The sequence below is a fragment of the Elephas maximus genome, chromosome 1 (assembly GCF_024166365.1).
Source record: "Elephas maximus indicus isolate mEleMax1 chromosome 1, mEleMax1 primary haplotype, whole genome shotgun sequence".
In the NCBI taxonomy this organism is placed as follows: Eukaryota; Metazoa; Chordata; class Mammalia; order Proboscidea; family Elephantidae; genus Elephas; species Elephas maximus.
In genome coordinates this window covers 176,253,956-176,268,503 of record NC_064819.1, presented here as the reverse complement: position 1 = coordinate 176,268,503, position 14,548 = coordinate 176,253,956, and the positions used below count along the sequence as shown (strand labels likewise).

The 14,548-nt window shown below is 36.8% G+C and overlaps 1 protein-coding gene across 16 annotated transcripts in view; it reads left to right on the top strand.

Annotated features, from left to right (window-relative positions):
• METTL24 (methyltransferase like 24) overlaps positions 1 to 14,548 on the top strand; it is a 141,585-nt gene that overhangs the window by 63,445 nt on the left and 63,592 nt on the right. For all 16 annotated transcript variants that reach the window (XR_007519012.1, XM_049898737.1, XM_049898746.1 and 13 more), the window contains one exon: positions 7,016 to 7,244. Coding sequence is in view for 15 of the 16 variants with exons in the window: in XM_049898737.1 (XP_049754694.1) it covers positions 7,016 to 7,244 (229 nt within the window). In the remaining variant the exon portion in view is untranslated. The remainder of the gene's footprint in view (positions 1 to 7,015; positions 7,245 to 14,548) is intronic.

The window sequence follows — 14,548 nt, the reverse complement described above, 5'->3', positions numbered from 1 at the left end:
ATTTCCAAAGTGGTCGTACCATTTTACATTCCCACCAGCAGTGTTCCAATCTCTCCACAGCCTCTCCAACATTTATTATTTTGTGTTTTTTAGATTAATGCCAGCCTTGTTGGAGTGAGATGAAATCTCATTGTAGTTTTGATCTGCATTTCTCTAATGGCTAATGATCGTGAACATTTCCTCATATATCTGTTAGCTACCTGAATGTCTTCTTTAGTGAAGTGTCTGTTCATATCTTTTGCCCATTTTTTAATTGGGTTATTTGTCTTTTTGCAGTTGAGTTTTTGTAGTGTCATGTAGATTTTAGAGATCAGGCGCTGATCAGAAATGTCATAGCGACAAACTTCTTCCCAGTCTGTAGGTAATCTTTTTACTCTTTTGGTGAAGTCTTTTTTTTTGGATGAGCATAGGTGTTTGATTTTTAGGAGCTCCAAGTTATCTAGTTTTTCTTCTGCATTCTTAATAACATTTTGTATACAAGGTATGTTCTTCCACTTATGTAAGTCTGTTTTGCTTTCTTGCAGAAGTGTACTGTAGTTTTCCTTGTATAAGTCTTTTACACTTGTGGTAAGATTTATTCTGAAGTATTTTATCTTCTTGGGGGCTACTGTAAATGGCACTGATTTGGTGATTTCCTCTTTGATGTAAATACTTTAATCTTAAAATGGTTCCCTTAACACAGCAGGCAGGGTTCACCTTGAGCCTACAGTATGCATGAATGAAGAATCAGAAAATCAAGGAAGTCTTAAGCATGCAGCACAAGGCATACAGCAGGAAAGTTCATGGTTTTGTTGTCACAGCCTTGAATTCAAATCCCAGGTCTCCCACCTAGTATCTGAGTGACTTTCAGGAAGTTAGCACTCTCAACCTCACTTTCCTGTCCTATAAGGTGGAGATAATACTACCTTGTGAAAATTATTGTTGTTAGGTGCTGTCGAGTTGATTTCAACTCATAGTGACCCCATGTACCAGAGAGAACTTCCCCATAGGGTTTTCTAGGCTGTAATCTTTATGGCAGATCACCAGGCCTTTCTCCTGTGGAGCTGCTGGGTGAGTTTGAACCGCCAGTGTTTTTCAATTAGCAGCTGAGTGCTTAACCGTTGATGAGCTCATATATTTAGAGACCTAGCTTAGTGCCTGTCACACAGGAGGGCTTCAGTAAATGTTTTAATTCTTCTGTTTTCATTAAAATCTTTTAATAATTGGATAACTTATCAGTGGCTTTTATATTAGATCTAAATTCTCTTTTTAGATCAGTATTTATCCACCTTTCTTTCATTATCACTCCCCACAAAGGAGCCTTTTGAGACTTTTTTTTTCCTCTCGTTGACCTTCCCATGAAAATTTAATACCATAGACATACTGTACATCTGTTCATGTAATACATGTATATATGTGCTTTATATGTTAAAAGAAGATTTTTTTCATCCCCCCGAGAACCAGTTTTCACCCCCATTGGGGGTGATATCATCCCCGCTGAGAATGCATGTTCTAGATGAATTCTTGTCATTTGCTGCCTAGTTATTTAATAAAAATTAATAGTTAAAAAGTTTTTCCTCTTATTAGGTATCATTTATGCTTTGAAAGACCTATTTCTCCTCCTAGTAGTTGGCGCAGTGGTTAAGAGCTTGTCTGCTAACCAAAAGGTCAGGAGTTGAAATCCATCAGCTGCTCCTTGGAAACCGTATGGGGCAGTTCTGTAGGGTCGCTATGAGTCGGAATCGACTCGACGGCAACAGGTTTCGTTTTTTTGGTTTAGAAGTCGACAGTTTACAGGTCTAGATAATGATTTAGCCAACTTCTCTGGCTCATGCCAGCATGGAGAATGGACTCCTGAAACTCCTGGGGAGAAACACTGTCTTCTTAGCCCTTCCAACCTTTCTGTTCACACCGGTGGAGATTAAAACTCTCCCTGTGTCTGCTCTTATTTTATTGTTTTTTAGTTTTTTTTTTTTTAACAGCTTTTAAACCAGACCAAACCCATTGCCATTGAATCCTTGTGACTCATAGTGACCCTATAGACCCTATAAGGTAGAGCAGAACTGCCCTATAGAGTTTCCAAGGCTGTAATCTTTACAGAAGCAGAGTTCCTCCCATGAACAGTTGGGAGGTTTGAATGGTTGGCAGGGAAGCACTTAACCACTGTGCCGTGAAGGCCCCCTTTTTGAGATATGTTTCACATACCATATAATTTACTCATTTAAAGTGTGCAATTCAATGGTTTTTTAGTCACTACAATCAATTTTAGAACATTTTATCACTCCAAAAAAGAAACCCTGTGCCTAGTAGCAGTCATGCCCAATTTCCTTCCAATGGCCTCAGCCCTGATTCAGAAATATCATAATCAAATTTAAATGAAAGTAACGCTTTCACTTTTTTCCCAAATCAGCAAATCAATCAACAATTATTTGACCCAGCTTAGGATAAGACAAGGAGCCCTGGTGGCACAGTGGTTAAGTACTCAGCTGCTAATTGGAAGGTCGGTGGTTTGAACCCACCAGCCACTTAGTGAGAAAAAGTTGTGGCGGTTTGCTTCCATAAAGATTTAGACCCTGGAAACCCTATGGGGCAGTTCTTCTCTGTCCTGCAGGATTGCCATGAGTCGGAATTGACTCGACGGCCACAGGTTTGGTTTTTTTGGTTTTACGATAAGACAGGAGTCTCTGGGTGATGCAAATAGTTAACATGCTTGGCTGCTAATTGAAAGATTAGAGGTTCAAGTTCACTCAGAGATGTCATGGAAAAAAGGCCTGGTGATCTATTTCCAAAAAATCGGCTACTGCAAACCTTATGGAGCAGAGTTCTACTCTGACACACATGGGGTCACAATGAGTTGATTCTGACTTGACAGCAACTGTTTTGGGGAGATAAGGCACATCTTAGCTCACTAACTATGGTGGAAGTGCTACGTGTAGTAGCTTTTGGGATTTTTCTGGACTCTGTTATCCTTTCTTAAAGAGAATAGAGAACATTGGACTCAGTGTTCCCATAGGTTTTTATTTCCTTTTTCTTCCTTGTGTCTTGTAAGAGCTTTAGAAGCAGGAATAGCTTTAGAGCTTAGGTAAAGTAGTGCTATTTATTATTTATTAATTTTTTAAACCAGTAAAGCATATAGATAAATATAGAGAGAGATTTATGTCAAGAAGTGGCTCACATGGTTGTACACACTAGAATGTTCCAAGTTTGTGGGTCAGACTGGAGGCTTCTGGCTCACAGGCTGCGGAGACTGACCAATCCTAAAATTAGAAGGCAAGACGGCAGGTAAGCTGCTAGCTCAAGTTCCAAGAACCAGAGGTCAGACAAACAGGGGCCAGCTGCAGAATCCAGAGCCAGCAAAAGACCACAAGCCTTGCCAGAAAGTTCATCTATATTGGATGCATGCCACACCCCCAAGGAAACTCCCTTTCAACTGATTGGCTATTCACAGCAGATCCCATCATTGCAGTGATCACATTATATCAGATCTCATCGTGGAGGTGATTACATCATTACACAGCTGCCAGACTACATCGTAACTACCAAACCAGTGAGAATCATGGCCCAGCCAAGTTGACACAAACCTCAATGATCACAGTAGCTGTCGAGTCAATTCTGACTCATGGAGACCCCATGTGTGCAGAGTAGAATTGCTCCATAGGGTTTGCAAGGCTGTGACCTTTTGGAAACAGATTGCCAGGCCTGTCTTCTGAGTGCCTCTGGGTGGGTTCGAATCATCAACCTTTTGGCTAGTAGTAGAGCACTTAACCGTTTGCACCAGTACATATTATATATTAAGATTAAATGGATTCTACTTAGTAAAAAAATAAAATAACCAAATTATTTACAATTTACAATAGTTTCATGTTATTTAGTGTATTTTTTTTTTTTTATACAATAGTTCTTCACTGTTGAAAGATTAATTTATACAGGTATGTGTATGCTTATGATATTTATAGTAAAGAACACTTGTATATTTGTAGAACATTTCTGGAAGGACACATAAAAAAACTGCTACCTCTGGCTATCTCTCGAATTTAGTGGTTAAGGATTGCAGTAGAAAACTTCTAGTTTTCATTATATATACTTTTTACTATTTGAATTTTTCCTATGTATTTATTATTTTTTTAATGATAAGAAGCTAGTTTAAATTAAAAACATGAATATATAATAAAGTTCCTGACCAGATTTAATAAGTTGCAGAACTATATGTGGCTAATTTAATTCTTAAATTTTTTTCAAGGTCTTGATTAAAATAAATACAGATTTTAGAATGAAGAATGTTTTTCGGGAAACAATATTCTGAAAATTCATAGAGGAAGAAATTATTCACATTTTTTTTTTATTTTTTTACTCTATAAGGTTCGTATACAAATTATATTTAATGAGTACTTTCTGACAGAGTATTTTCTTAGGGAAGCTACAAAACTGCCATTTTCCAGTGAGTGACCCATGATCACTGCTTTACTCATCTAGTTTCAACAAATTCAGTTAAGTGAAAAATCCCTTGGGGGCAGGTGAGTTCTACTTGTTGATCTATATAAAAACAAGTATGTCTACTAAAAAATGCTTTGTTGTTTCTACTGCAGCTCTTGGGTTCATATCTAATACCTATCAGTTAGCTATTGCTCTGTAATGAATCACACTAAAACTTAGTGGCTTAGAACCACCATTGTTTATTATTGCTCCCATGTCTGTAGGACATCTGGGCTTCAGCTGGTCCATGCTGGGCTCAGCTGGGAGGCTGTTCCTCTGGCCAAGGTGGCTAAAGAAAGCTCTGCTTTTCATAGAAAGTCTGTGGATTGGCTGGGGTGGATCTGCTCCTCAATTCTCTCATTTTTCTGAGACTAGCCAGGGCATGTTCCTCTCATGATGATAGCAGAGGTGCAAAAGAGTCAACAGAAGTGCTCAAGGCCTAGAATCAGAACTGGTATGCTGCCACTTCCTCCTACAAAGCAAGCCACAAGCATAAAAATCAAGGGGGGAGGCAAGGATACTCTGCTCATGATTAGCATGGCAGTAGTGTAGAGGCAGGAAGGGATGAAAAATTAAGGCTAACTAGTTAATCTACCACAGCATGTTAAAAAAATAACAACCAGTTGCTGTTGAATCAGTTCCAACTCATGACAACCTCATGTGTTTCAGAGTAGAACAGCATTCCATAGGGTTTTCAATGGCTCAGACCTTTTGGAAGTAGATCACCAGGCCTTTCTTCTGAGGTCCTCTGGGTAGATTTGAACTGCCACCCTTTCAGTTAGTAGCTGAGTGCTTAAGTGTTTGCCCCACTCAGGGACTCTACCAAGTCATGTTAGAGAATGGACAATTGGGGGAGAAATTGGGGTAGAAGTTACAATGATCTAGCCCAAGAGACAAAAGAGCTCCATAAACCAGAGACTCCATCAGCCTGAGACCAGAAGAACTAGATGGTGCCCAGCTACCATCAATGACTGCCCTGACAAAAAGCACAACAGAGAGTCTCTGACAGAGCATGAGAAAAGTGGGGTATAGAGCTCATATTCTAGTAAAAAAAACCAGACTTAATGGTCTGACTGAGACTGGAGGAACTCTGGAAGACATGGCCTCCGGATTCTCTGTTAACCCCGATCTAAAACCATTCCCAAAGACAGTTCTTCAGACAAAAGATTAGACTGGACTATAAGACATAAAATGATACTTGTGAAGAGTGTGCTTCTTAGATCAAGTAGATACATGAGACTGAAATGGCAGCACCTGTCTGGAGGTGAAATGAGAAGGCAGAAAGGGACAGGAGCTGGTTGAATGGATGCGGGAAATCCAGGGTGGAAAGGAGTGTACTGTCACATTATAGAGAGAACAACTAGGGTCACATAATGAGGTGTGTATAAATTTTTCTATGAGAAACTAACTTGAACTGTAAACTTTCACTTAAAGCACACACACACAAAAAGCTGTACTATTTTTAAATACACTCCATTTCTAAGAAAACATCTATTGTTTTTAGAAAAAGACCAGACTTACTGGTCTGACAGAGACTGGAGGAACCCAGAGAGTATGGCCCCTGCACACCCTCTTAACTCAGTACTGAAGTCACTCCTGAGGTTTACCCTTCAGCCAAAGATTAGACAGGCCCATAAAACAAACAGTAATACATGTAGCTCAACCATGTGAGACTAAATGGGCACACCAGCCCAGGGACAAGGATGAGAGAACAGGAAAGCTGGACGAACGGAAATGGGAAACCCAGTCCTGAGAAAGGGAGAGTGTTAACACGTCATGGGGTTGACAACAACCAATGTCACAAAACAACATGTGTATTAATTGTTTAATGAGTAACTAATATGCTCTGTAAACTTTCATCTAAAGCACAATAAAGAAAAAAAGAAGAAAAAATATTTGCTGTTCTCAGACTTAAAAAAAAAATCTATCATTTTTAAGTCAAACAGCATGTACAGCACTGTGGCCTGTAGGAATGAAGACAAATGATCTCATCTGTAGAACACACCTCTCCTAAAGGAAACTAATCCTGAGGTGTATACTTGCGACATATTCTGAGAAAATCTCTTTGGACTACTGAATTCTTCTTTGTTGCATTGCAATTATGGTTTACATCTTTAAAAAAACCAACCTACATGTTTAAACATCTGCCTCTCTGGTCTGTGTTTAGCAGATAATTTCTCTATTTTATCCAAGAAGCTTTTAGGTGTAATTTTTTTTGCAAAATAAAGTTCATCGAGTGTTTACAACTAAAAAACTTCCTTTGCTGTCAAGTCGATTCCGACTCATAGTGACCCTGTGGAACAGAGTACAACTGCCCCATATCGTTTCCAAGGAGCACCTGGTGGATTCAAACTGCCTACATTTTGGTTAGCAGCCGTAGCACTTCACCACTATGCCATCAGGGTTTCCTTTTTACAATTAGCCATGTGTTAAAACAGGAGAAGGCTTAATATGACAAAGAAAATTGGCCTTGGCCTTGGCCTTGGAACTATCATTGTGTCAGTCTTACACTTTGCCTCATTACTTTCATTTTGTCATTGGTTTTCATCCTCTTTCTTTACAGGCTAGGAAATGAGGATACCCATTTTGAGGTTAGCATGGCCAACAACGGGTGCGAAGTGCATCGTTTTGATCCTAGTGTTAAATCAGCTCACATTCTGGAGGGTCAGCACCTCTGGTATCACCGCCTGTCCATTGACTGGCGAGACCGCCATCCAGCTGTTGCCGCCCAAAAACCTCATAGCAACACCAGAAAGCTGGGAACCATCTTGAATGAATTTGGGCATCACAAGGTGAGTTTTACATTTGGTTTTATAAATAAAGTTAACAAACTTATAAGCTGCTTTTTTTTTTTTTTTTCAGCTCAAACCAGGGATAACAACATGGGATAGTTGAAGGCCTAGTTTTAACCTAAATGATCACCATCATTATTTATAGAGTTAATACTGTAGATGTAAAGTTTTGGCGAGGATAGAGATGATATTTAAATTGCTTTGAGGATTTTAGTTGCTGTTGAGTGGTACTAAGGTCTTGGTCAAGACCAGACAAAGAGACTAAGAAACCTACTTCTAGCATGGGCTCAGGAATACCACTTCTGTTTGGCAATTGATTTAAAATTCCCAGACTATGCAAACTACATATGTTGACCTCAAATATGAAAAATAATCAGAGCCAGGTTTACATTTGATAAGAGGTTGCTTTGTATCATGTTTCTCATTGCTGTGACAATTATTTTGAGCCTTCTGGCTCTTAAAGGTCAGAAGATATATGTAGCTTTGATTAAGTGTATTTTATAAAATTGACTGGACATTATGTGTCCTGAAATTTATATAATCATGTTAAAGAACATCAAATCGTTGCAAATAGTTTATAGTGAATGGACAGCAAAGAGGAAACACAGTCCTTGGACTTTTTGTTTCCTTGAAAGCGATTTTTAGTGCAGTAGACCTGAGCTAATTGCATCCTATATAGGCAAAGCTAGAGAAATTCTGATTGCAGTTGGCTTGTGTCTGATCTCCAATCTTTACTTGGACTTGGCCTGTTGTTTCGGAACATGTCGGAATGTGTTTTTCTATCCAAAACAGTGTGCATGGGACTCTATTTTTAATTTGAGTTGGCTCTTGCTCTTTAATAAAAGGGCTTTTCCCCTGTATTGGTCTTTCTCCTCCTCTTCTTTTATTTTTTAAACTCCCATTATTAAACAGCAAGAGCTTCTTCAAGAGCAACTTCAAAAAATTTGCTGTTCTTTTAACATATGATTAACTATTGATTAGTATTTTGCTTGGCCGCCAAGTGTACGTAGCCCTTAGTGGTCTGTAGTCTTGATGAGAGGAGGCCTGGTGGTGCAGTGGTTAAGTTCTTGGCTGCTAACCGAAGGCTTAGCAGTTCGAACCCACCCAGAGGCTTTTCAGGAGAAAGACCTGGCAATCTGCTTCTGTAAGGATTACAGCCAAATAAAAAAAAAAAAAAAAACCGTGTGGGGGCAGTTCTGTTCTGTCACATGGGGTTGCTATGGGTTGGAATCAACTTGATGGCACACAACAACAGCCTTAATGAAACATATATAGGATTTTTGAGTGGAGGAGAGTAAAATCTATGATCCGAACCCGTTTCAACGTGCTATTAATTTTTTTAGGTATGTGTGGGAAGAAGTGGGGAGCATTTTTCAGAACTTCATTTTTTTCTACCACTCGTTACCATCATAGACCTGGTTTTTACAGCTGAAAATTACAGGCTTGACTCTCTAATACGTCAACTCTAGATTAGTCAAAGAGCTAAATACTGATTCTTTGTGTTCACTTAGGAGCCTCCTGCTCCCCTTTATTTCTTTTCACATCCTGTTCCCTTCCACTCCCCACTTTTCAAAGGAAAGACTGAGTAGAGCGAAGAGGTGAAACTCAAAGCCATTTTGCTTTGTTTCAATAATATTTTAACAAAAGATTTGGTGAAGGCGAGGATAAAAGAAGACTTAAAAAAAAAAATCTGTGAATAAAATTTATCTAAGCTACATTTCCTGTGGGAAATATTTTCAGATAACCAGGTACGTGCCTGAACTATGTTCAGCTCCCGAAGAGCTGCACTGGCTACACCTTTATGTTGAGCCTGAAGGACAAAGCCTTATTACAACACTGCTCCTGAGAAACAGAGGATATTTACAGTGATCCTTAAAAAAGAGAGATGTTTCAAAGGATTGCTTATATTCCAAAGGCCACTTATTTTTATTAAAAACATTAATAATGAAAGAACCCTGGTTCAGAATTGCCAGGCATGTAATTGCCACTTAAAGAAAAAAAAAAAAATCCCTTGTTGCAGAATTTAAAAGGTACTGACATTTGTTTGTAGAAATTTTTTTGGTGAATGGTTTAAAACGAAAACAAAATCTAAGCCCATCGGTGAGTGATTGCTTCCATTAGGAAGATGCTTCTGGGAGCTAATGCGGTGCCAGATAAAAGGAAGCCTTGTTTGTAGCCTGTAGCAAGCACTGTCTATTTTCATTTTTTCTGCATGTGTACAGACGCTGGTAAGTAGGACGTGGTTTTGGCAGCGAGAGCAAATAGAAAAAAAAAACCATGAAAAAATGTCAGTGCTTTTGCCTTGCCATCTTCCGTCTTTTATTCTGGAAGTGACTATGGAAACCAAAGAGTTTTTAGTTGCTGCTTTGTTTTGTTTTGTTGCCTTCATGACTTTAAAATAGCTCATATTGTTTTGTGATGCTTTCCACGTTAGGCTATTTTTCTCCTCTTAATCCATATCTAGATTCCAGCCACTCAGGCAATGTAGGCAAAAATGAAAGGCAGTATTCTGAGACGGTAACAGAAGGATGCAGATGGCTCTCCTACTGCTTCTAAAACTCTTTGATGATTTTCACTTCAAACTATAAATCAAAAAACCTTTCTAAAGCTTCAAGGGAGAGCAGCTGTATCAGCAAAAGCATGTGAACCAGAAACCCACTCTGTCAGGGAATAATAATCACCTGGATCCGGCATTACTTGAAATGATGAACTGTTTGCTCTTTGCTGAAATGGCTGTTGCTGTAACTAAGCATAATTTTTCTAGAATGTGACTGGAAATATTGAATCAGAAGTTTCTGCTCATGCTAGTCACAATGTATACTTTTTTTTCCTGTAGTCTGTTACACACTCGGGGTATCCTAAATGATCCAGGCTGGTTAATGAGGACTCCCCCCGCCACCCATCTTAACTAAGAATAACAGAGCTGCAGTAGTGCTTTTCTCTGCAAGCTCTTTAATCTGGTTTAAGTCATGGATCCCCTTGTGAACAAGTCATTTAACTTCCCTGGCCCTCAAATTTGATTATCAGTAAGATGGGGACAAAATATCTACCTCAAAAGATTATTTTGAGAATAAGATCAGAGCATACCTCCAGCAAGGTGCCTAGCACAAATTGGTCACTCAGCTGATTTCAGTAAATTGAATTTTTCTTAAAATTTTAGTAAATTTTTACTAAATATTATAGAAAACATTTCTTTGTCGGGAAAATATTTTCAGAGATTCCTCTGGAAATTACTCTCTGCACCTAATTCCAGTCAAGAGTTTTTCATGAAAGCTTTGTCTGAAACTGAAGGGCAGTTGGTCCTTTAGACGTGGTTCTAGAGAAGTATTATTGTTTGCTGCTTCAGGCACTGAACAGCTTTGCTGGTGATTGTATAGAAAGTAAATACTATGCTGTACAGGAATTAAATAAGCTGCTGAGAATTAATTGGAATTCACTCCACACAGGGCATATGTGGACCACAGTGGCTAGGGATTGCTGGTCAGGCACCTGGGGTGGAGCCAGACTTCTAGCCTCTTCAGATTCAGGACTTGTCCACTGACCCAGCCCCTGTGGCTCAGGTGTCCACTTGGACCCTTTCATGAGTACTAATCTGCCTACCTGAGCTGGAAGCACCCCATTGATTACTAAACATCAGTTCTGTTGTGTGGTTGCCGTGTTTGAGAGAATATGGGCTTTAAAATTAAACTACAGATGATTCCGGGTTTTTTTTTTTTTTTTTTTGCTTATGAAATTGGCAAATATAAATAAGATATTGATACTACCCTGTACTGGAATGCTTTTTGAGAATAATACACATTGCTACTAGAAATGGAACATGATATGCTCTTTCAGGAAGAAAATTTAACCATATGTATATATTATGTCATTTTTTATCTCTGGAAATCTTTGCCTTAAATTCTATTTTATCTGATATTAGCCACACCAGCTTTCTTTTGATACAGTGTTTGTCATTCTAGAGTCCTTTATTTTTATTCTTTTGATATAGTTTGAGTTTATCTGTATAAAATATGTACCCAATATATGGTTGGATCGTGTTTTTTAAATCCAGCCTGATAATCTATGTCTTTAAATAAAAAATAGGTGAGTTTAATTCAAGTATATTTATTGTGATTACTGGTATATTTGAACTAATTTGTATTCCTTAAGTTGGGCTTTTGCTTTTCTGTACTTTTTTTTTTATTAATAGACTTTATTTTTTAAAGTAGTTTTATGTTTATGGAAAAATTGAGGAGATGGTACAGAGAATTCCCATGTACCTCTCCCCCATAGTTTCTCTCCTATTATTAACATCTTGCATTAGTGGGATATATTTGTTACTATTAATGGACCAATATCAATACATTGTTACTAACTAAAGTCCATAGTTTACATTAAAGTTCACTGTTTGTGTTGTAGAGTTCTGTGGGTTTTGATAAATGCATAATGTCACATGTCCGCCATTACAGTATCATACAGAATAGTTCCACTGGATTAAAAGTCCACTGTACTATGTCTATTTATTCCTTCCCCCCAATCTCATGAATCCCTGGCAACCATTGCTCTTTTTACTGTGTGTTTAGTTTTGCCTTTTCCAGAATGTCAAATAGTTGGAATCATATAATATGTGGTCTTTTCAGATTGGCTTCTTTCACTTAGCATGTACATGTAAAGTTCCTCCATGTCTTTTCATGGCTTGAATTATCGCTGTATTCTGGCATCTCTTATTGCTGGTGAGAAATCATCTGTCTAGTTCCAATTCTTTGGTATATAATTTGCCTCTTTGCTACCTATTAGGTTTTCTCTTTATACTTGGTGTTCTACAGTTCCACTGAAATGTCTATATGTGGGTTTATTTGTATTCATTCTGCTTAACACTTAAAGTACATTCTTAATCTTAGGATGCATGTCTTTCCTCTCCTGAAAAATTTTCAAATATTATCCTATAAATAATAATAATAATAAACTCAGTGAAAAGGGATGGATAGATACTTCCATAACACACATATGTATCTATATATGTGAGTTTAACCCATTCACATTTATTGTCAATGATATATTTGGATTAATTTCTTTCTTCTTACTTTGGTATATTTCAGCCCAAGTGCTGGCATCATGATTAATGTGGAAACAATAGAAATACTCTTACTAAAGTTAGGATAAAACAAAGATTCTATCATCATCATCTTTTTTTTTTTTTTAAACTGCATTAGAACTCTTTTTATAATAATTGTAGAGTCACATGCAGTTGTAAGAAATACAGAGAGATTCTTTTCCTTCAGTGGCAAACCTATAATATGATATCACAACCAGGATATTGATACAGTAGAGATGAGGAACATTTCCATCACCACAAGGATCCATTGTGTTTCCCTTTTATAACCACACTTACCTCCCTCCTCTGGCTCTCATCCCTGGCTCCTGGTAACCACTGATCTGCACTCAATTTTTATAATTTTTTAATTTCAAGAATGTTATATAAATAGACTCATACAGTATGTAGTTACCATTGTTAACTAACATAGCTCTTAAGATAATAGTTAACACAATTAGATAAGGTAAAGACATTTAGGTGTAAGAATGAAAAGGGGGTAAAATTATTTTATTTGCAGATAATATGATTCTATATCTGAAAAACTCAAGAGAATCCAATGGAAAAGTATCAAACAATAAAATAATTTAATGAATTGTCTGAGTGTAACACAAAAATTTGAAAACTACACCTTTATAAATAAATAGTTAGAATATAAAAGGAAGAAAAACATTATTTATAAAAACAACAAGAAATATAAAAATAAGCTTAAGAAAGGTACAACATCTATGAGAAGACTAACCACTCAAGGATTTAAAAGAACACTTGAACAAATTCAAAGATAGGAAGGATAGGAAGATTCACTATCATAATGATTTAATCTTTCCTAGGTTAATCTGTTCATTTAGTATGATCTCACTGTAATTACCAATAGGATTCTTATTTATTTTATACAACTAGATAAGCTGATTGTAGAATTCATATCAAAGTTAACCAGCAAAAAAGCCAAATTATGACAAAGAAGAGTAATAAAGGAGGCTGACTAGCACTATGATATATTAAAACTTATTATAAATCTATAATAATTGAAGCAAAATGGCACTGTTGCATGAGTAGACAAACAGATCAATGGGCAGAATAAAAATCCAGAAAGAGAGCCAAATATATGCAGATTTTTTTTTTTTTTTTAAAGGTGGCATCAAAAATCAGTGGGAAAGATGGATATTTCAAAAAAAAGTATGAGGACAACTAGGTAGGCATTTGTAAAACAATTAATTTTGATCCATACTTGATGCTTTCTATGTAAAACAAAACAAAACAACAAAAAACAACCAATTCCAAACTGATCAAATAATAAATTATCTCTTTTTTAAATGATACCATAAAGTACCAGAAAAAACTATGGAGTAATTTTTTTATAATCCTGAGTGAGGAACTCATAAAAGGTAGGAAACTTAGGGGGCAGAAAGTTTATGTTAATAGGGGAGGAACAACTCAGAAAAAGAGGGTGAGAATGGTTGCACAACTTGAAGAATGTAATCAGTGTCATTGTACATGTAGAAATTGCTGAATTGCTGTATGTTCTGCTGTGTATATTTTTAACAACAAAAAAAGACAAATTGTATTTTTAAAAAAGAATGATTAATTACATATAAATATAAAATTTCTACATAGTAAACTACCAAAAGCAAAATTAAAAGACAAATAACAAACTGGGAGAAATATTTACAACTCCTTTCATAAACAGAGGGCTAATAGAAAATTAAAGATTGTGAAACAGTTCACAGAAAAGGACATACAGATGGCTCATATGAAAAGTACTCAAAGTTGCTCTTAGTAACAGAAATGCAAATAAAACTACGTGTAAGGACAATGTTTTCGCCCATCAGATTATCAAAGACAAAAAGTAGCAAGAATGTAAACTGATAAATCTGTATGCAGGGCAGTTTTGCAATATTTATCATAAAAGGAAATGCAAATACTCTTTGACCCAGCAATTCTGCTTCCATGAATTTGCTATACAATTATACTCCCATATGTGTGAACTGATACATGAATAAGGTTATTTACTTTACAGCATTGCTCGTAATAGCAAAAGATAGGAAATAATCTACATATTCACCATTGTGGATAAAAAAAAAAGTGGTTAAATAAACCATTGTACATCTTTTCATGGACTACTTATTATGCTGATGAAAAAAGGAAAAAGCAAATCTTTGTATACTGATAAGGAACAATTTTTGAGATATATTTTTAAGAAAAGGAAGTTACAATGCCAGGCAATTGCTAAACA